Source organism: Nanorana parkeri, unplaced genomic scaffold (assembly GCF_000935625.1).
Source record: "Nanorana parkeri isolate BGI_ZX_2015 unplaced genomic scaffold, ASM93562v1 scaffold517, whole genome shotgun sequence".
NCBI lineage: Eukaryota > Metazoa > Chordata > Amphibia > Anura > Dicroglossidae > Nanorana > Nanorana parkeri.
In genome coordinates, this window is record NW_017306785.1 from 183,989 (window position 1) to 206,102 (window position 22,114).

The 22,114-nt window shown below is 42.9% G+C and overlaps 1 protein-coding gene across 1 annotated transcript; it reads right to left on the reverse strand.

Moving 5' to 3' along the window:
- Positions 1–13,339: 13,339 nt before the first annotated feature.
- Positions 13,340–21,118, reverse strand: APOE (apolipoprotein E). Its single transcript, XM_018561334.1, has 4 exons — positions 21,075–21,118; positions 20,219–20,278; positions 18,539–18,689; positions 13,340–14,140 (listed from the first exon to the last, which is right to left on the reverse strand). Exons 2-4 carry the CDS (start codon positions 20,259–20,261, stop codon positions 13,510–13,512), a joined length of 825 nt encoding a protein of 274 aa, XP_018416836.1. The 5' UTR covers positions 20,262–20,278; positions 21,075–21,118; the 3' UTR covers positions 13,340–13,509.
- Positions 21,119–22,114: the final 996 nt, after the last annotated feature.

Genomic DNA, 22,114 nt, shown 5'->3' on the forward strand with positions numbered 1-22,114 from the left:
TGGAAGAGATGCTTGAAACCCTTTAATCTATGGAAGAGATGCTTGAAAACCCTTTAATCTATGGAAGAGGAGCCTTGTCCCACTAAGCAGCTAGTGCCTGATTTGGACTAAAAACACCTCCCCCTCTTCTAATATTCATAACATTTTTTGGAGGTTGTTCTGTAGTTCACAGAGCTGACCTGAGCAGGGCAGATAATGCTGCTTGAGTTTTCAGTGCTGCATAGACAGTGTTGTACATGGAATTGCATGCTCACTGGTTTTCCTGGCAGGAACAAAGGGTACAAAGGGCTTTTAATTGTATGTTTTATAGATGAAAAGGAAGCAAATAAGAGAAGTTCATTGTTTGGGTTTACAAACACTTTAACTGGAGGCTGACAGGCATATGAGGATTATGTCAAGTTCGCAGTATACAACGGGTGCACAATCATGCTTTATATGTGAATATGTGAGCAACATAAGAGGTTAATACCAGTTATATTTTATCCTGTTCTGTTATTTACTTTCATTTACATTCTTGGGTTCTTTATTGAGCTCAAATTTATTGTGATGTTTGTTCTTTTAATTTCATCAGGTATGTGTTTTCACCTTTTTTTTTGTTGGTGTTTTTGTGATGCTAAACACTATTTGTAGGCCCTCCTTACCATTTTGTCTTGAATTGTATTGTGATTGTAATGTCTACCTTACATTGTAAAGCGCTGCGCAAACTGTTGGCGCTATATAGATCCTGTATAATAATAATAATTTGTAATACTATGGGGTTTATCTACAAAAAATGTGTATAGCTTATTTGTCCAGTAAAACTGCAGGTATTCATTCTGTGCAAGTGAACTAGCTGTTTTAAGAACAGGAAAAAAAAATGCATGTACATTTTGAAATCTATCTTCTGGTCGAATGTTCTTCAATAGGTTCATTCATACAAGAACAGAGTGAATGGGGAATTATGCATTATGGCCACTAGATAAAGCTGAGGATCATAGGAAATACATTCATGCTAGTAAAGAGAAGCAATTTTACATTCAAGAGATTGCTAGGGGAAAAAAACATATAAATGTAACTAGGAATGCACTAATACTGTTTTTTTGGTATCGAGTGCCAATATTTTTTTTTTCCGGTACTCGCCGATACCGAAAGTTCCATTAAGGAAGTCAGGCGGCGTGTAATGACTCGCCACCTGGCTTCCTGATTAGCAGGTATGCCGTCTCCATGCTTCTTGTCACGAGTTGACCAGGGAGCGTGCAGTCGGCTTCCCAGCCAATCAAAAATCCAGGCGACGCCTCTTGACTTGCTGCCCAGCTTCCCAACCAATCAGAAAGCCAGGCAGCAAGTCATTACACGCCGCCTGGCTTCCTTAACCTCTCTTGCGGTCTGATTATGGAGGATTTTAGCATGCCAAAGCGGTAATTGTTTTTCATGGCAATTTGTTGTTTTATATTGTAGGCCTGTAATTCTTAGTAAATCTTAGGAATAACTAACCTAAATCTGTCCAAACAAGAGTCCAGATCCCCCGCTGTGTTGCCCAAAAACGAAACTGAAAGCCGAATGCCAGCATAGGCCGGGCGCACACAGCAGAGGACACCGTGGGCTCACAGGGACAAGGTAAGTGACACTTTTGCGAAATCCCGAGTGTGGCTCGGGGTTACCGCTCTTGGTACTGAAAATTAACCCCGAGCCAGACTCGGGAATACCGCCAGGGAGGTTGATGTGACAAGGGGAGTATGAAGCCGGCTTCCTGGCCAATCAGGAAGTCGGGCAGCGTGTAATGACTCGCTGCCCGGCTTCCTGAAACTGGAAGTATTGGGATGGGCATCGGAGCATTTGGGCGAGTACGAGTACTCGCCCAAATACTTGGCATTGGCACCGATACCGATACTAGTATCGGTATTAGTGCATCCCTAAATGTAACCATTGCCATCCCCATAGTATTAATGGTAAGATTAATATACTCATTCTCTCCAGCATTCTCTTGAGTTGTTTCATAGCATATAAATACATATTAGTAACGAGATACAATTCAAGAAAACACTGGAAAATGTTTTTGTTTTTTTAAAAGCAACTCTGGCTTTAATACTTACCCAGTCATTTCACCTACTTCCTGAGAGCCCAGTGTGTCAAGGAGCCACCTCCTGCCCTGGATTCACCGAAAGATGCTACAGAGAGAACAATATTCAAGACCCATTCACAATCAAAATAAAAAGAGGACCTGTGACGTCACTCGACTTTATAGAAGAACCAAAAAAAGGTTCTTCTATAACGTTTTCCTCCAATAGACAGCTGTGGGTATTAAGCAAATAGAAATGGCAAAGTGAGGACATTTGGGGGTTATATTAACATATTAACATTAACACTATGGGGTCTATTCACGAAGCTGCCGAAGGATCTAGCCGTAGCTTCGGCCGATCCTTCGGCTAGCTTCGGTTACGGGAGTCCATCGGTTAATTCGAACCGAGAGCCTGCTGTACGGGCTATTCACAATAGCCCGTACAGCTCCCGATCATGGCCGAGCGGCTCAGCCGAGCCGAACGCATATGCATCGGCTCGGCTGAGCCGTGCTGAAAGCCGAAGCTGGCCGAGCGGCCGGCCATTGGCCAGCCGACAGCCTGCTTCTGACAGCTGGGCGGAGCCAGCCGTGATGTTACGGCTGTCTCCGGCCACTTGCAGGGAGATCAGCGTCCCCAGTTACCAGCTAACCAGGGACACTGATCTCCAAACAGCAAACTCTCCCTGGCACCCCGGGAGTCTCCTGCTCCCGGCCGCCAAGGAGAGAAACAGGGCTGTGTCTTTTTTTCTTTATTCTGACACGCGATGTCAGAATAGAAAAAAAAAAATCCCATTGAAAAGCATTGGGACATCCCCTGTCCCCACCCATCTGCGTACCAGAGAAAAAAATATATAGAGAGAAAAACTTTCAGGAAAGAGCAAGTAATATGTAAGCAGCAAATTGTATGATTTTTTTAAAGGTATGCTATGTGAATGCAAACATGTAACAAATATACCAATTTGGCTGCAAAAGTGGAAATACACTTTAAGCCTGCATGTGACGTTGCACGCCTTTGTACTCCTTTAAAAGTTAATTTTAAAAAAGAAGAAAAAACTGCCCCTAAATGACAGTTCCACACCAGCTTGTCTGTAAACAAATCGGGTGGAGGTCCTGGGTGATGCCATTGATCAAATGTGGTCATGGCCATATTTAGTTAATAATGTCACCTGGAGGGTTAGCATTATCAGCTGTTGATCATTGTGACTGATTAAGATCTACTTAGATGGCTGATGTGATTGGCGTTGGATTTTCAATCTGTTCATTTATTTATTATATATATAAAGGACTTGATGATGATGTGGATGTATTTATTTACTATTTACATATCTGCCAATTCACTTGGCGGGATATCTGGATATCTTTAGAAAAAGGAGGCCTCCAGATTTGAATAAGTCCCCCTACCTACAGAACCAGGATGTGCAGATGGGGGGAAGCTTTGCCGCCATCTTTGCAAGGTACCCTCTCAATGTTGAGGGCATATGGCCACATATAGCCTGGTATGGTTCAGGAAAGGGGGGGTGGGGGTGTGCATGCTCGCTGTCACTCCCTTTCCTGGCCAGCCAGAGCCAGGCTGCATGCATGCATTAGGGTCTGGTTTAAATAAGGGGGACCCCATGGCATTTTTTTTTTTTTTGTCTTTTTTTTTTCCCATGGATGAATGGATGACGCGACTGTATGGGTGGAACCATGCACAGCCATGACAAATTAAAAAATGCACACAAGCCTGTGGGAAAAAGAACCCCAGAATTCAGGATAAGAATAGGGCAGTAGTGGGTTGGGGATGTTGTGACCTTACCATGTTTCATATTACACCCCAAATATGTTCCTTTAACTTTTCTAACGTAGGCTACTTGAAGATGCTCAACAGAAGCTGGCAGTAAATTATTAACTGCTCCAGTAGATCACAAGGACATGAAAACACTGACTGCATATTGCAAGATCCCTACACAAGGAAAAACAGATGCCTAGTTTACATACTGTGGCAATATTTGGACCTTTCAGTTGTAGCTTAATCAGTAATAAAACTTGTGGGTTAGATAGCATGGAAATGACATCACAGTTTGTTTGGGGAGGGAACTGCAAAACCTTTGTACTTGTTCTCTCGCTCTTTGGAGGGAACTATGGTTTTATGACTAATCCACTTGTTTCCTGGAATTTTGAGGCACTCAAATAACATTTTAGAAACCTGTCTACACACACACACACAGGGCAAAAAAGTTAATGTATCCTAGTCCCATCAGGCCAGAGCATCACTTTTGTTATTATCACTCTTTTATTTTTTAGTCAACATCCATAAGCTTAGATTATACTGACCTCTCTCATGAGATCCACTCCAGAGTACCGTCTGAGGGTTCCTTTACAATATAACAATAATACAATACAGCAAAACATCATAAAGCCCTTCTTACCATCTTGTGTTGAATTGTATTGTAACTCTAATGTCCTCCTTATATTGTAAAGCGCTGCACAAACTGTTGTCGCTATATAAATCCTGTATAATAATAATAAAAAATATTGCACATTATAGACAATATTGCTGTTCATACAAGTGCTTGAGTGCCCTGTTAGATTTTAGGTGCATTAGCTCATCTCCTGTGCTACTATGTCCCATAGAGATTAGTAGGCCTTCTCGGGGAGTTCTGAAGATTGTTTGAAGGTTGGTTTGTCATCTCTGCAGGATCTTGGGGTTGTAGAAGAAGCACAAGAGCAAAACACCAGTGGTTCAGGAGTCCAATAGGACAATGTGTTTCACCTTAAAATATCCAAGGTAGCAAGCCAATGAGTTGCTTCTGAAGCTAAAAAACAAACGCTAAACAATACTACAGTGTCCACAATTTTGTCCTTAACAGTATTGTAAGCCCTGATGAAGGAGGTGCACTATAGCCACATAAACACTTTGGCTTGTTACCTTGGATGTTTTAAGAATAAATAAATGATCCTTTTGGACTCTTAAACCATTGGTGTGCCACTCCTGATTTTTCTACATCTTCTGGATTCCCCTCGAGGCATTTTTGGAAAGTCTTTGCATGTATTGAGGACAGAGTCACTGTACTCTATACTATAGACTTTACATTGATACTGTGATGCCAAATTGCCTTTGAAAGGAGCACCTCTTATTTACGACTTGTAATATTCCTGCAGGATCTGAAGTGGCAAGAACTGGGCAGCAAGGTAGAAAGCTTCTATGTTAGAGCACATTGGTGGTTCTCGACCTGTGTAACCTCAGGACCCACATTTGTCCTTGGTCATTAAGTTGTGACCCAAGTCGCACTGCAACGGAATGCACAGCATTGCGGTACCATGCATTCAAGTGCGGGCAATCGAACTGTGGGTGGGAGGTGCATTTCAAATGAATGGCAACGCAACACACGTCCCACATCAGAACACGTGGTAGGTCCACCCAGTCTCCCTACCTTACAAGAACTGGAGTGGATCCTCAGCCTGGGGTCCAGTTTGGGCTACTGTGATGGTGCTCCAACTATATGTGCATTGCTTGCACAGCTCCCTTGTGCGCCCTGTAGAGATGTCGGGAGCTAGAATGTGATATCACTCTGGTCCAGGCACCTCTACAGGACATGTGAGGGAGCTGTAAGCAATGCATGTGCATGGAGCTCCCTCGCGGCCATACCCCTATCCAGGGCCGGACTGGCCATAGGGCGAACCGGGCACTTGCCCGGTGGGCCGGGCCGAACACAATCAGCCTGATTGTGTTCGGGCCGGTCCGCTATGCCGATGGCCGGCTCTGTGCAGAGCAGTGTCTACTGTGTGGTAGCGAGCAGAGCCGGCACTACCACACAGTAGACACTAGAGGGCGCTGGTGGGGGAGGCCAGAGAAACACCTCCTCCCCCAGCTCTCTCTACTCTGTGCTCTTTCCGGAGCTTGCTGGTGCTGTTCCTGCAGCCTGCACTGTCCCGGTAACGGCCGAGATATTAACATATGAATGGGCCGCGGTAATTTGCATATAAATAAGCCATGACCCATTCATATGTAAATATCGCGGCTAATTTATATGCAAATCGCCGCCCCCATCCCCCCCCCCCCCCCTGCTAAAGGGATCGCAGCTGCGGACATTGTCTACATCTCTGTCGGATGCAGACCGTGTAGCTGAATCTGCACCGACACTCGGATCCTTTCAGCCAGCGCTTTGTCAGTGAACGCTAGCCGAAAGGATTGTGAAGAAATGATTGGTAAGGTCTGGGGAGGGGGGGCACGAACTGGGGTTGTGTGTGTATGTATATATATACATGTACAGGGGTTGTATTTTTTTACATGTGGTGGTGGTGGGGGGGGGGCGTTTGGGGAGTAGAAGTGTATTAGGTTGCATTCACACCTTTATTTTAGGTGCAATTAGGGATTTCTGCGTCAGGAACTTGCGTTTTCCTGCAACAGAAATCCCTAAATTGGCATTCAGCAGTTGCATGTGAATAGGCGACAGCTGTCACTTGTAAACGCCAGATTAGGGATTCCTGATGCAGTAAAACGCACCTAAACCTACAGATGTGAAAGGGGCCTTATTGTGTGTATATTGGTGTCTGTAGTACTTAAACTGGATATAGTTACACTTTATATTAAAGTATGAAATGTGGCAAGCGGCCCCCAAGAGAGAAAAAAATTTGTCGAGTGCCCCCAAGACGGAAGAGGCGGAGACACGGAAGAGGCAGAGACACTGACGGAGGAGGCGGGAGGCGTTGCCGAAGCACCAGTCGGGCAGCGAAGATGACAAGGAGGCCGTGTCGGGCGCCGAGGATGAGGAGGCCGCGTTCTAAAGAGGTCAGGCCGTGCAAGGTAAGAGGACTGTGCTGGCAGAGCCCAGCATAGATTCTGCACAGCCCGCCAAAGAGTCTCAGGTATGCTGTGCAATACCCTTTGGTGGGCTCCGCAGGATCTCAGGGGGGCTCTGCAGGATCTGTGGTGGGCTTTCCAGACTGCAGAGCCCCCCTGAGATCCTAGAGGGTCTCTGCAGGATCTGTGGGGGGCTTTGCAGGATCTGTGGTGAGCTCTGCGAGGTCTATGGTGGGCAGAGCCCACCACAGATCCTGCACAGCCCCCTGAGACTGCAGGGTCTCAGGGGGCTGTGCAGGATCTGTAAAAATCATCAACCGGGTCTCAGGGGGGATTTGCAGGATCTGTGTCGGGGTCTATGGTGTGCTCTGCAGGGTCTCAGGTGGGCTTAGCAGCCTGAGACCCCGCAGAGCTCACCACAGACCTTGCAGAGCCCACCTGAGACCACTGCCGAGTGGAGTAAATTTAGTGTGTGTGGGGAGTGCCCGAGATAATGTTTTGCAGGGATTTTTAGTCCTCTATAGCTGATGGTATTCTGCATTAGAGTGTAAGCCCCCCTGTACAGAGACTGATGTGACTGGCTCAGTGTTCTCTGTACAGCACTGCGGTATATGTCAGAGCTATATACATGTATAATAATAGTGTGTGACTGTGCGGGGGACATTAGAGTGTTAGCTACTTTAGTGCAGAGAATGCCAGGGGGGTTGGGGGGCCAGTGAGATCCGATTCTCTATAGCAATATGTCTGTGAAGGTTCTCATTCATCCAGGTCACATGGTATATCTGTAAAAAATAAGTCAAGGCAACTGGACTTTCTGTATTTTTCTTGAAGACGTTTCACTGGCCATCCAACCAACTTTCTCAATTCAGAAATTTCTGAATTGAGAAAGCTGGTCGGATGACCAGTGAAACGTCTTCAAGAAAAATACAGCAAGTCCAGTTGCCTTGACTTATTTTTTACAGTTATTCTCTATAACAAGCTTCCTATATTGTAGCAAGGCGTGTGTGTCAGCTGTAGCCCTCCGGTACTTACTAGTGGCCGGCCCTGCCCCTCGATTGCGCTTCTGTGTTTGGCTCCGCCCCCTGTTGTGCGGGGTGGGGCCTGTTGGTGGTCACGTGATTGGGCTGCTCAGTCTAAAATGCCCGGGCCTATTTTTAGTCCCAGTCCGGCCCTGCCCCTATCCCACCTCACCTCAAGCTGACACTCGGCACCGGGCAGGATATTTTGAATGGCTGCTTGCCGTGAGAACTGGCAGTGCTGCACTAAGGGGAGGCTGAGGAGCCTCTCACCTAGAAAAGTGGAAGGCATGTGGCGATCCACTTAACACAGGATCGTGATCCACTTTTAGGTCACGACCCAACAGTTGAGAACCAAGGCCTTGGATGATCTCACACTGCAGAGATATAGCTATAATCTACACAAGAGGAGTAACTACACACAGTGACATAACAGAAAGTTCATTGCTATATTTTCTAATTCAGTGAAAAGTTAGCAAAGTCTCCCTTTTGAGCATAGGTCCACTTTATTAAATTTTGCCATTTGATTCTGCAGTAATGGAGAATATTTAAAGCGCAGTGCATTTTTAAGTATTGATGAAGTATCCTGGTAGGAACAGTTAATTGAATGTTTAGTACAAGCCTGGCTATATTTGGGTGCAGGCGCATTTTTGAGGAACTTGCCAGTAGATACCATATAAAGAAATCTTTCTTTCTACATACCTACCTTATTTGTAAAAACCACAGGACTCTGCTGTAATATAGTATGGCTCAAATTCTATTTTCTTAAAACCTTCAGAAGCTATATTAGTGTTGTATTGTCAGCTCATGTTGGCACAGCTGCATTATGCTGCCCCTTTGTGGAGGGTTGATCCTCCATCTCTACACAATTCATCTGCTGCAGTGCTAATGCCTGAGAAGTATATTCATGAAACTACATGTCTGACTGCAAGGCCAAGTAACCATCAATTCCCACCTAAATAACACACAAATACACCAGTAATTTCAAAGAACATAATACCATAACATTTATTGGAAGGTTAACTGGCCACAACGATGTAAACATTTACAAAAATAACAGAACATACTAAAAATAACAGTGCAATGTGGCAAGAAAAACACTTTGGTCCTTCACGCATGCCAAAAAAAACCCCCTCACAGCTTACGGGGGTGTACCATGACCCATTTTTTACTGTACCAGGCACCGGCTGCCCATATTCTGGCCCGAATGGGTATGCCCAACAACAGGTGGCCATGTTCTTACCGGCTACAAAGCTATTGAGCCCCAGAGCCCTACCATTGGTACTTCCCTACTACTCTGCCCCTTTTCACTTTGCGGAGAGCCAGTTCTTGATCGTCAATGTATGGCACCAAGGACCCGCCCAGTGGATGACCAACCTAGAAGAAAAACAGGCGACATTGCAAGGCATTGAGTCTGACAGCTGCAGGCATTACTTCTTGAGGCAGAGGCATGATGGCAAACCTGGTGTGCCAAGGTTGCCTACCCCTGATTTCATGTGTATGTAAAGACAAGGATGTTTTTTTCAGCTGTGGATAGAGTGGGGAAGGGTTAGACCACCTGCCAAGTTCTTATTGTGGATGCAGGAATTGAAAGATGGGTAGTACTGCCATCACAACACAATACAACTCTCAAGCTGCAGGAATTGCAGTCAATATACATGATTTCTCTCATTAAGCCCTGTTGAAGGGGAAGTGTGTTTAGACCCCAGGATTGTGTTGTCTACCCTACTTGAATGTCCCCTGACTGTGGTACTTTAAACCCTACATCTACTGTGTTACTGCCAAGCCAAAGCTACTGCGTAGATGCTTTGGATTGTAGAAGCCACCTAGCCATTACCCAGGTCACCCATATTCACATCACTTAACTACTGTTGGATGAAAAACGCAGAGAGAAGACCCATATGGGTCCAATGCTTTCTTTCCACACCTTCGATTCTTATTGTGGTCTGTTTCCCATTGGGAGTGGACTAACGACTCTCTTTGTCCTAGTAGTCATTGTTACCAAGACAGAAAGTGAGAGGAGACCCTACTGTACATCTTAGAGTTGCCATGACAGCAAGAGGTGAGGATAAAGCTTCCAATAGGGACAAAAGTTATAGTCATAACTGTCTGCAATTGAAATTCCCCTCACATTAAGGAGAGTTCCTCTCACATCTTGTTGTGTCTATGAGTTTACAGTAACCTTCTGTTCTGTAGTTGATTTACCCTAACAAGGGTTATCGCAAAAGATTGGTGATAGGAGTTGCTTACATAATAATCACTCTAGGTCAGGGTTTATGATACAATGGCTATTACCTAGGATTTTTCGAGATACGTTATAAACAGCACTAGCATAGTGATGAGGAAGGGCCAGGGAGGTGAGTAGCTGTGGGGGGCACAGAAGTCAGAGGATCCGACATTTGCTTACATAATAAACACGCTAGGTCAGGGTTTCTGACACAGAGACTATTACATTGGATCTTTCTAAATACATTGTAAACAGCGCTAACATAGTGATGAGGAAGGGCCAGGGAAGTGAGCAGCTGTGTGGGAAGTCACAGGATTTGACATTCCAGGAAGTGTCAATTCTCTACCAGACTACAGGAGCAGATAAGGCTGGCCACACACTGCTTAGTCAAAAGGAGCAGGATGAACATTTCTTCTCAAGCAAATTAAATTCTAACAGTGAATGTGGTTTTCGTTCTGGAAACTCCATTCATTCCAAAATTGAATGTTAAAATACAACAAAAATTGTGTTCGACATTCAACAAGTGTCTTATGCCATATGTATGCATATTTAAGCATATGTAATTGAAGCGTTTAGCTTTTTTTTAAAACAATGATCCTTCATTCTGAAATTTATGTGTGCCTGTGAAACTCTTTCTTGTGGTACTATAATGAAGGCATAATTTGTAATTTGATTCAAGGACTACAGCATATATGTGTGCATTGATTATAGCAAGAAGGCTGATTTTCTTTTTAAGTCACTCTCACTGTTATGCCCACCATTTGCTGCAAAATTGCTTTCCTTAGTAATCCCCAAGGCTCCACAAGTCTTTAACAGTCCTAGAAATGTTTTTGAATTGAACTTCGCTGAATTGAAGAATTAACTCTTTTGTTCATATTTGCTTGTTACCTGTTCAAGGGTCTGAGCGACAAGCATTTTCCCAGTTCTCTAAAAACTTTGATGAACAATTCTTCAAGGAGATATGTCAATTGTTCTATAGTGAAGAACATTCTTCTGAGTTGTAATGTGTCTTAAACCAATAATTACGTATAAATTTATATGACAATGGGTCTCTATTGGAGCGGATTGCCTCCAAAGTGTGGTGAAAAAGAAGAATAGATATTATGGAGGCAATCTAGTGTTTCATTTTACAAAAAAAGGATTTAAAGTGTATCCTAAGCCAAAAGTTTTTTGTAGCATTGGATAGAGGGGAGAATGGTTATAACCTTGTTGTATTGCTGCCTGGGTCCCTGCTGGGAGATCCTGCCCTGCCTCTCTATCTCACCAGGACGGTGACCATTGCCACAATGATCAGAAAAACATAATTTTACAAAACAAATCGTGTCAAGGAGGGGATTTTGCCTCACTTTGGAGAGATTTATTTCACTGTTGTATCACCAAGGCAGGAAGTGAGGGAAAATCGTATAGACAGGAAACAAAAATCTAAGTTTAAACCCTTTACTACTTAAAAAAAAATACATATTCCCTTTTATAGCTATGCAGTATAAAGCAATTGATCAGGGGACCCCAACATTTTAAACAAAGGGCCATAGTTCTTCAAACTTTAAGAGGGCCAGACTTTGGCCAGTGGGAAAATGCCCTGGAATCATTGGTCAGTGGGATTAAACAGGGACCCAGGGTTGGTGGTCAGTTGGAGCAATAATAATGCCCCATCATTGATGCCAGTAGGATTAGTAGCACACATTGTTGAAGTTACTGGGAGGAATTGTGCCCCATCAATGGTGTTAGTGGAAGAAATAATGGCTTTTTGCTTGCGTCAGTGGGAGGAATAGAGTTTCATCATGTCATTGAGAGGATTGATTGTGTCTCATAATGGCATCGGGAGGAATAGTGCATCATCATGTCAGTGGGAGGAATAGTGCCCCAAGGGCCAGATAAAGGAAATCAAAGCGTCAGATCCAGTCCACAGTTTGGGAACAACTGCCATAGATGCTCTGTTGCAACTATAAATTTTGAAGCTTGTAATCACTGGGCCAATTCTGAACTAGAACAAGCACAGGGGGATGTCTAGTTTGTGGTACAATCTTCCCATGGGTATGGCCAAATGTTCACTCTTCTTTATAGCTGTGGGAAGAACACAAAAGAACACAAAATACCAAATGTAGATCACGGTCAAAGTCAGGTGAGGATCCTGGTGGGTACAAAATGCAGTACGCATATTAGTTATTCTGAATCCTTCTAGTCTGGCTTTATTAAGTGTAAATTCTGATTTGTTGCAATGGGTTACTGCTATTTGAAGTTGGTCCCTTGTTTTTATCTCACACTTAACTGCAATGCAAAAGCAACATGTTAATTTTACACAATAATCAAGTTTATCAGCTGTTCCCTTTATTTGTAAATGGTTGACATAAAATACATTGTACAGCTGAAAGGAATACAGTGTATGATCGGTTTTCTGTACACACACATTATGATAACTCATAAGTATTACAAAAACACATAAAAGTATATTGATGAGTATTAAAGACATCAAATTATACAAAAAAATACTATCAGGCTTAAGCTACTGCATTACAAAAAGAAACAAGGTCTTACAAGACCTTTTAATTTTGCCTTGTTAATGTACCAATACTTTTAAGAGATCTTACATCAGCAGATAATGCTCATACGTGGTGTTCTGTAGCTTTTACTATATGCATTGTTTTTTCTGTATAGCTTCTGTGTTTTTTGTTGTGCTATAAAAATGCATGCTACAGACTAAAGGATATGTATTTAGTAAAAATATATATACAGGAAGGCATGTAAAAGCCAATATATTCAAATTATCTGAAGATGGAAACTCCCTTTAATCTTTTTTTATCAGAAAACTAGCATTTATCTACAAAATTCAAGAAAGAGTTAGGACTAAAAGATACTTTCTGGATATGCTAAAGTCAGGTGCTTGTAAATATGTTTAAATACTTTGGCATAAAGCACAAGGGTCAGATAGCCCCAAGCACTGCAGAGCAGCAAACAAGGTGCTCATGATGTTTTAGGAGTTGCCAGCTGTTTGTCAAAAGTTCAAAAAGTTTGAGTGCTTGTCTTTTGCCTGAGGCATCCTGGTTGAAGCTGCAGATGTTTCAGCAGGCACCATAATGCTGGCAAAAAAAGTATTGTTTTGTTTGGTCTGATTAAGAGGTATTGTTAACCAGTATGTAGCTTTTCTAGGATTGTAGCCCTTAAGAGTTTTCATTTTAAGAGCACAATTCCAGGGCTTCAGATTTCCTGCCATAAATATATGTCATGATTACATCTAGAATTGACTGGACATCACATCATTTTCATCACTTTTTGGCTTGTCCAGAAGCGGACAAACAGTGGAAGTGGGGTTAAGTGTAACTGACTTTAAATCTGCAACCTCATTTGGATGGCAAGATTTTGGTTTAAGATTAGCAGCAATTGGCATATGTGTTACAAATGAAATGTTAGATAAATGGCAGTAAATGCAGAGATGAAGGCCAATGTTTTATTGTTTCTTGGGTGGCAAGCTCTTGGCCAGGTTCTGAATCTGGCTACGGAGGTTTTCTATAGAGGGGTTGAACCATTTGCGCATCTGATCTGACAGCTTGTCCACACTGCTCTTCACATCTGAGGCCATCTTTTTGACTTTGCCTTGGACATCTTTGGCCACTGAGGCAAATCGATCTCTCAGCTGCTTTCCTTGCTCATCCATGGCGTCTTTCAGAGACTGAAGGCGCTGCTGTCCCTTCTTCTTCAAGTCGTTGATGTAGGGCTCAACAGTTTTGCGGATGTTTTCCACCTTCTCCTGGGTGTTCTTGCTCAGGTCATCTCCGTACTGGTTGAGTTTACTCTTGAGGTCTTCGCTGTCCTTTGCAAGGCGCTTCTTCAGCTTCTTCATGTACATACTGACCTTTCCTTGAACATCTTCAATGTTCTGATCGAACATGGATCTCAGGTCTCCGGAGTACTGAATAGCTCTTGTCTTGCTGTCCTCCATATCGTTCTTGAGCTTGTCAGCCAGAGCAGAGATCTCATCGGTGAAACGCTGTTGAGCATCTTGAGCCATGGGGCCAACCTTGCTCTTTAGTTTATCAGCATAATCACTCAGTTCTTCCATGGTTTCTTTGATGAGTCCACTACAAGTAAAGACATCTTAGTATAAGAAAAAAATATAACAATGTTCCTTAACAACTTTTTTTGTTTAGTTTTAAATTGGGTACAGAATTCTTAAGACCCATTAGGTTTCTTTGATTTCTTTGTACCTCTGGGGAGATCTCACTTCACTTCCTGTACTGAAAACACAACAGTAAGTCATAGGGAATCTTTCCAAAGTGAGGTGATATTTCCTTTTAGACAACTGTCACCAGAACAGGTGTCCCTGTTTGAAAGATTTACCCTGTTCTGATTAAAACAATAACATTTTACTATTACTTTCTGCCCCAGTGACACCAGACCAGAAATCTGACAGCAGTTTTAAAGGAGGACTATGGGATAACCTTTTTTCCCATAGCTTTATTTAGGGTCATGGGAGGACATATACTAATGTCCTTCTGTGACTCAAACCTCAGGATACAGCGGGCTATTGCCCGCTATATGCTGAGAGCGCCACAGCCGGGACGGATCTCACCAATATTGTCGAGATCCACCCCGCTGGCCGATTGACATCGGGCTCTACCTATCTAGAGTCAGAGCCAGCTATGCTCGCCCCTCCCCCGTCTGTCCCTCCAGTCAGCGCTGGAGAATTGGAGAGGGGAGAGGGAATTTCCTGTGGTGAGATGATCGGGAAGTGAGTGAGCGGAGGTATGTTTTCGCTCACTTCTCGATCAAAAGAGCCTACGTGTGACAGCTTCAATGTCACATGTCAGCTTTAATTATGGGGATAAGTGTAATTCATTCACCCCATAGTTCTCCTTTAACATTTTCCCACGCTATCCAAAATGTTATAAAAATGTTTTAGGTATACATACTTTAAATCAAAGATCCAGGCAAGTATTTGTTTGTTTGTTTTTAGTTTTGGATATAATTTTGATGGGTTACGACATATGTTAGATATTTATTTAGGGATGCACAGATACCAGTGCCGATACTTGGCATTTTCATGAGATCTACCAGGGTGCAGCTGCGACTGGGCCCTGGTGCTCCACCAAAGCCCTGAAATCATTAGTCTGTATTGTTTTAGAAAAACTATTGCATGATACTAAACAAAACTGCATCAGTAATTGGTATCTGTGAGTACTTGGACAAGAATCAGCACTTGTACTTGGTCTAGAAAAATGGTATTAATGCATCCCTAATATATATATATATATATAGTACAAGTACGGTACTTGGCATCTGAACATCCCATCATGATGACAAATCTTTCCAAAACAGACGCAAACAGTAATATACAGTAAACAGTAATAAAACACCTTTCTAATTATAGTGGAGGAAAGCCGAAGCCTCTAACAGTTTTTTAGTTTTGCTGTTTGTGTCATTAGGGGATTTCCCCTTCCTTCCTGTGTCCATGATACCTTGAACTTGGTCAGTTCACCCACGCAGCCAAAAAGAGCATGCTGGTTGTGGTGGGGTTTTATATTAGAGGGTGCAGCATGCTTTGGAAAATGAAGGTCATGTTTTCACTCCAATGTTATATAGTAAAATAAAGATTTTATACAAAAAATTAAGAAATATGTAAAACATCAGTTAGGAAACTGAGTTAGAAAATTAAGAAATAAAATTGGTCATAAACCATTATAGTTTTCCAGGAAAGTATTTCCCATAGTTCTCCATTCCAAAGTACAAGGGATGCTCACAAAAACAAGCACATGATTTTACAAGTCAGGCCTTGCTTGTTCCACATTCTTCTGTGAATGTAGGTGGAATGCTGACACTGACAAATACAGACTAATTGCTGCAGGGCAGCACTGATGCATTTCGATTTCAAACACATAAACGTGGATGTGATTGGAGCATCTGTCCTGAAGTGCAAAGGGATTACATATCCTGCTGATGTGCAATCTGCGTTTATTTATTTGTAATGCTTATAAAAAAAAGAAATAGCCAAGTGAAATAAACCCCAGCAACCATTAGTCATCTTCACTGTTATGACTAATTTAAACTGTGCAAAGGTAAGATTTGATTGGCTGCATGGGTAACTGCATTTTTTTACATCATCATTGCTCTCTGCAACACCTTGCTGCAGTCAACAGTTCAGGAGAACTATGAGGTGAGTGATTTTCACTCATCCTCATAGTTAGAGCCAATATGTGACAATGAAACTGTCACACATCGGCTCAATAGATCAGGAAGTGAGCAAACACATACCGTCGCTCCCTCACTTTCCAATCATCTCCCTGCAGAGAGCGGTCACCGCTCCCTGCAAGAATTCCCCACCTCCCCTCTCCGATCCTCCAGCACTGACTGGAGGAACGGACAGGGGAAAGAGCGGGCACAGCTGGCTCTGCCTCTAGATAGGCAGAGCCCACTGTGAATCAGCCAACTGGGTGGATCTAAACAGTATTGTCCGGATCCGTCCCGGCTGTGGCGCTCTCTGTATATAGCAAGCTGTAGCTTGCTATATACTGGTCTTTGGGCCCTGGGAGGAGGTTAGTATATGTCCCCCCGTGACCCTAAAGAAACTGTCTGCAATTGAAATTCCCCTCACATTGACATAGTATATGTCCTCCTGTGACCCTTAAAGGAGAACTATGACATGAGTGATTTCCACTCACGTCATAGTTCTAAGCCGACCTGTGACAATGAGACTGTCACAGGTCGGCTCAGTAGATCGGGAGGTGAGGGAAAACATGCCGGGTTCCCTCACCTCTCGATCCTGTCACGGCTCTCTGCCGTGACAGGGGGAGGGGCTGGATTCCCCTCTCCCCGCTCCGATCTGCCAGCGCTGACTGGCGGAACGGATGGGGGAGGGGGCGGGTACAGCTGGCTCTGCCTCTAGATAGGCAGAGCCAGCTGTCACTCACGCAGCTGGGCGGATCCCGTCATCTAAGTCGGGATCCACTCCAGGTGCGGCGTCTCAGTATACCGCAAGCTGTAGCTCGCGGTATACTGAGCTTAGGGTAACGGGAGGACGCTAGTTTGTGTCCTCCCGTTACCCCAAGGAGAACTATGGGGAAAAACACTGACCCCATAGTTCTCCTTTAAGAGAACTATGGGGGGAAAACATTTCCCCCATAGTTCTCTTTTAAGGGTCCTGTTAAACAGGGCAGTGCTTAAAGTTAAGGAGTAAGAAGAAATATAGTTACAACATAGCAAAAATATAGACAAAATCAAGATCTGTTGGAAGTTCTGCATTACAATGCCATGTTACATATGACAATTAAAGGAACACTATCTCAAAAATATTGTTCAAATTCACCCTCCAAAGACATGCTAGGAAGTTAATTGGCTCCTTTCTGGCCCTAACATGTGTCTGTGCAATAGATTGTAAGCTCCGTGAGGGTAGGGACTGATGTGAATGTGCAGCGCTGTGTAAATTGTCAGTGCTATATAGGTACCTGTAATAAAGAAACTTTATGTAGTTTATGGTAGAATTCATTCTATGAATTCCCTTTTTTATTTCACATCACTTTATTTATATTTGTTCCACACTGGCACGCAGGCTAAGCTGTCCAGCACAAGGTACAGTGACAGGGGCTTGGAAAAACTACTAACACTGCAGGAGGTACCTGCAATAGATACTTTTGTAGCAAGTGTAAACTTGTTTTGTTTAAACTGTTGTTTCAATTGCTCAAGCACCCCCTTCACTTGTCAGCTTAGTCTGAATGAAAAGGTTGAAGTCCCTTGATTTAGCTATGGTTATTCTAATTCCAAGCTGAATGCTGGCTTGTTAGTTAACACAATGCCAGAATCAAAACACGGTGTTCATTGAAAATAGTCAAAATCCATCTCATGCTGGTCAAGTGAATTCTAAATGGCTGCTGCTGGCTGCATTTTGTCCCATACTAGGTTTATTTAATAAACCCAATTAGATTGTAATTTCACTTTAAAGGATAAAAAGTAGATATCAAACCAGCAATCATGAAATGGTCTTATATATTTAGAAGGGTTCTATAACGAAATTTAAATTAGTAAATTTAAGCAGAATACAGTAAATGCAGGGAAACCTGCAAAGGCTAATGCCTGAGCACAGCTGTTACGTGAGCTGTCAAGAGCCATCAAGCTACATACTTTATTACTTATCCACGGGCTACTGTTACACACCTATACCATGGAGCCTTGAGCTAGACAGCATGTCTTCGCTTGTTCTGGTCATTCCTACACAACATTCATTACACATCTGTCATCCTTCTGCTCAACTATCTGTTGAGTCTCATGACAATGTTGAGTGAAGAAGAGCAGAACGTGAAATGACTTGTCATAATTATACACCAGAAAGTGAAAGCTGTGGGTGAACCTGTAAGATCGTACATGAAGGATAGATCATTTATGGTTTTCCACTAGATAGAAGGATAGCAAACAAGCAACAGCACACCTTGTTTTCCCCGCAAGACAGATCGTAGAAATGGTTTCCATTTTTCTGTGTCATTACTTACTCAAGTTCTTTGCCAAGTTGAGAGTCTTTCATCTTTGATGTGGCTTCATCTGCGGCCTCCTCCATCTTGTTGAGGGTCTGCCAGAAGCTGTCCAGTGCAGATTCCCATTTTGTCTTGGGTGAATCTTTGAAAAAAGAGCGAGCCTGGGCCCCTGTAGAAAGAACATCAGTGAGCATCCAAACACAATGATCATACTATCATTGAACAGTGCCCAAGTACTTATAATAAGAGAGGTATATCTGGGCTCCAAAAATATGAAGAAAAAAAAATGTAAAGTGCATATAAAGCTACTTATGGTTTTGGTTGAATAAAGACACAGGTCCTCTATCTCTTTTTTACTTCCTCCTGTGTCCCGTTGGGGAGATTCAACCATTCTATTGGTTTTGGTGACCATTGATTTTTGTACAGAAAGTGATGGAAAATCCCAAATTTGTGAGTTGTCACGGGAAAAGGAGGTAAGGGTAAATCTCCCAAAAACCTCTCCCTATGACAGCTGTGCAAGAGGGGATATCTTCTCACTTTAGAGAGATCTTCCTTAACTTCCTGCTATGTCTCTGGGACAAGCAGTGAATGGAAATACCCCTGACAGGACAGCGAGAAGAAGAGAGAAAAAATGAAAGAGGTCATTAACCATCCCCTACTCTATCCAAAACTAAAACGTTTTGTCTTTACATAAACTTTAAAATTAGAAGTTTAGGCAATGATGTTTCAGCCATTAGAGAACTACAGGATTTTAAATCACCGGACAGTTTATAAATGATTAATTAAAATTTGTGTTTAAGATATAAGATTCAGAAATAAAGCTTTATTTGTTCATAAGGCCTAACTCCAACCATAATGTTGGCTTTAAATTTGGATAGAGTTGGGATGAGTTAGAATTTCTGACAGGTGTCAATTTCTATCTGAGACCCGCACAGGGGAAATTTTTGCTCACTTACAGTCCCTGTGAAACCCGTAAAAGGAATAGGAAGTGTAGGGTTCAAAATCCCAGAAAGGCGCACACGATATTGTCAGAAAAGTTCTAACCCTTCCATCTCTCCTCTAAAATAGGTTTTTGGTTTTTCTGTAACCTTGCTGAATAGATTTCCTATCACTTCCAGTCCTAAAAGGAAGTGAGCAACAATCTCCCAAACAGGTTCACAGATTGCAAGAAAAACAGAGTCTCTAACATTTTCCCACCCTGTCCAAAACAATATAAAATATTTTGGCCTGAGATAGGATTTAAATATAACAATATAAAAAGTTTTGGCCTGAGATGGGATTTAAATATAACAATATCAAAAGTTTTGGCCTAAGATGTGCTTTTAAATCTGTGTCTCATTCCTCTTATATCAGTCTCTGTAATATAAGTAATTGGAATAGCAAGCATTAGAACCCCTTATTTGGCCAGAGCAGATGATCACATCTGGGAACCCAACCATAGATCTATTTACTGGAGTCAATGAGAAACATAAGAACCCACTGAGGGGTTCAATATATCGGTATCTAAAAAAATGATGATGTTGATGATGATAATAATAATTGTAAACATTATAATAAAATATCACTTTTGGGTAAAATACCCCTCACAAACTGTATACACTGCATCCTCACCCCCATACAATGGATATATATCGGAAGAACAAATTAGGTCCTTTATAGTCACTATTAGCTTTTATAGGTCATCCTAAAATGAATTACCTGCTAGGAGCCCAATTGTCACGAGTAGAAAAATCACTTTCATGGTTATTCTTTATATTCCTATGGGAGAAAAAAAGAATTGTTAGAATATGAGAATCTAGATGCCTGCCTTTCCTTGCTTATCTCCATCCATGGATGCCACCAGTGAAACACCATACTCTCTGTGATGTCCATCAGTAAAAAAGCTGAAATTACACACTCAAAAAAAACTCCTGTCTATGTGGTGCATTAAGCAAGCGTAGGCTACCCATTTCTCCAGGTCATTGTGAAACTATACGAGTTCCAGGAAACCCTAGAAACCACAGGGTGGGACTCGTAGTTCCATAACAGCTGGGGAACCACAAAACATGTTTTAAAAGCTCAATTTGTCTACAGCTGATAATTTTGTTTTTTTGGTACCCACCAGCTCCTTCCATCTATAAGAAGTCTGATTAACAAATCTATCACCTGATATCCTAGCAAATTCCCATTCTTTGTTATACTATAGGAAGTGTCTCATTCCTCTTATATCAGTCTCTGTAATATAAGTAATTGGAATAGCAAGCATTAGAACCCCTTATTTGGCCAGAGCAGATGATCACATCTGGGAACCCAACCATAGATCTATTTACTGGAGTCAATGAGAAACATAAGAACCCACTGAGTAGTTCAATATATCGGTATCTAAAATAATGATGATGTTGATGATGATGATGATAATAATAATAATTGTAAACATTATAATAAAATATCACGTTTGGGTAAACTACCCCTCACAAACTGTCTACACTGCATCCTCACCCCCACTGCTATATATATATCAGTACACCTTCCTACCACAGAACCTGTCCTTCTAATCCCAGTCCATGTCCCTCACCTTCTCAGGAGCAGCAAGTCTCTGTCCCCCCCCTCCTTCTCTGTCTTTATATAAGCAGCAGGCTGTGAGCTGGAAGGGTTGCACTCTTGCACCTTGAAGCCAGAGGCAGACACATGATCAGTATTAGGTTGGAGGGGGCGAAGTCTACCGAGAAATGTATTCTTTCTTGAGACTTAACCCTGGGCTGCCTGGAAAGTGAAAGATTAGGAAGTGATGAAAGTATCCAATGATTAATGCATCTTCAGACATTAGTTAACTTTGCCAAATTCTTGGGAGTTCTTTCATTTTTTTCCCTGCCTGTCTATTACTTAGGACTTCAACCTAAATGTGGTCCTCAGAAGATGCTCTAGCACCTGCTCTCAATGACAGGCACTTTTTGGAAGCTGTGAACATATATAGGCACACCCTAGCATGCAACTTTAGGCTTATAAAGCAGAGAGGAGAGAGCTTAGCCAAAAATTTCCAGTGCCAACTTGAAAGCAATACCATTGAACAAGGTTTTTAACCTTTGCAAATGATCTTGACCCCATGATCAGTTGGCTAGGTGTGTTTGCTGGTGTCCATACACAAAAGGTTGTCTCCTGATTCAGCAGAATGCAGAGTTCTATTGAATAAGACATCTGCATGCAAAGCAAACAGCCTACTGCCTCCAACTAGGGCTGTGTACGATACATCCAGTGGCGTAACAATCACCATATCGACCCAGGCGGCCGCTATGGGGCCCGGGCACAGGGGGGGCCAGCCAGGGCATCCCTCTGATGCCGTGTGGGCCGCCTGGGTCGCTATGGCATGTAGGGGGCTGGCTGTCACTGACATAGCTCAGCAGCGGCTGTGAAGATCACTGACAACCTGTCAGTGATGTGTGCAGCGGCCACGGCGCGTTTCCCCTCACAGCCGCTGCGGAGGTGTGTCAGTGACAGCCAGCAGCTGCGGCAGAAGAGGCCGGCATTCGCAGTGAAGGAGGAGGCGGGGCCCGCTTAGAGCAACCCCACCTCCTCTTACATCACTGGCCAGCGACCTAAGAGTAGGTGGGTCCTGTC

Bases quoted from the DNA above. Each gene is read 5' to 3' on its own strand.
- APOE (XM_018561334.1), bottom strand. From the start codon at position 20,261: ATGAAAGTGATTTTTCTACTCGTGACAATTGGGCTCCTAGCAG. The intron at 18,690-20,218 runs GTAATTCATTTT...TTCTTTCTACAG, and splicing joins GACAATTGGGCTCCTAGCAG to GGGCCCAGGCTCGCTCTTTT. The intron at 14,141-18,538 runs GTAAGTAATGAC...CTTTACTTGTAG, and splicing joins CAACTTGGCAAAGAACTTGA to TGGACTCATCAAAGAAACCA.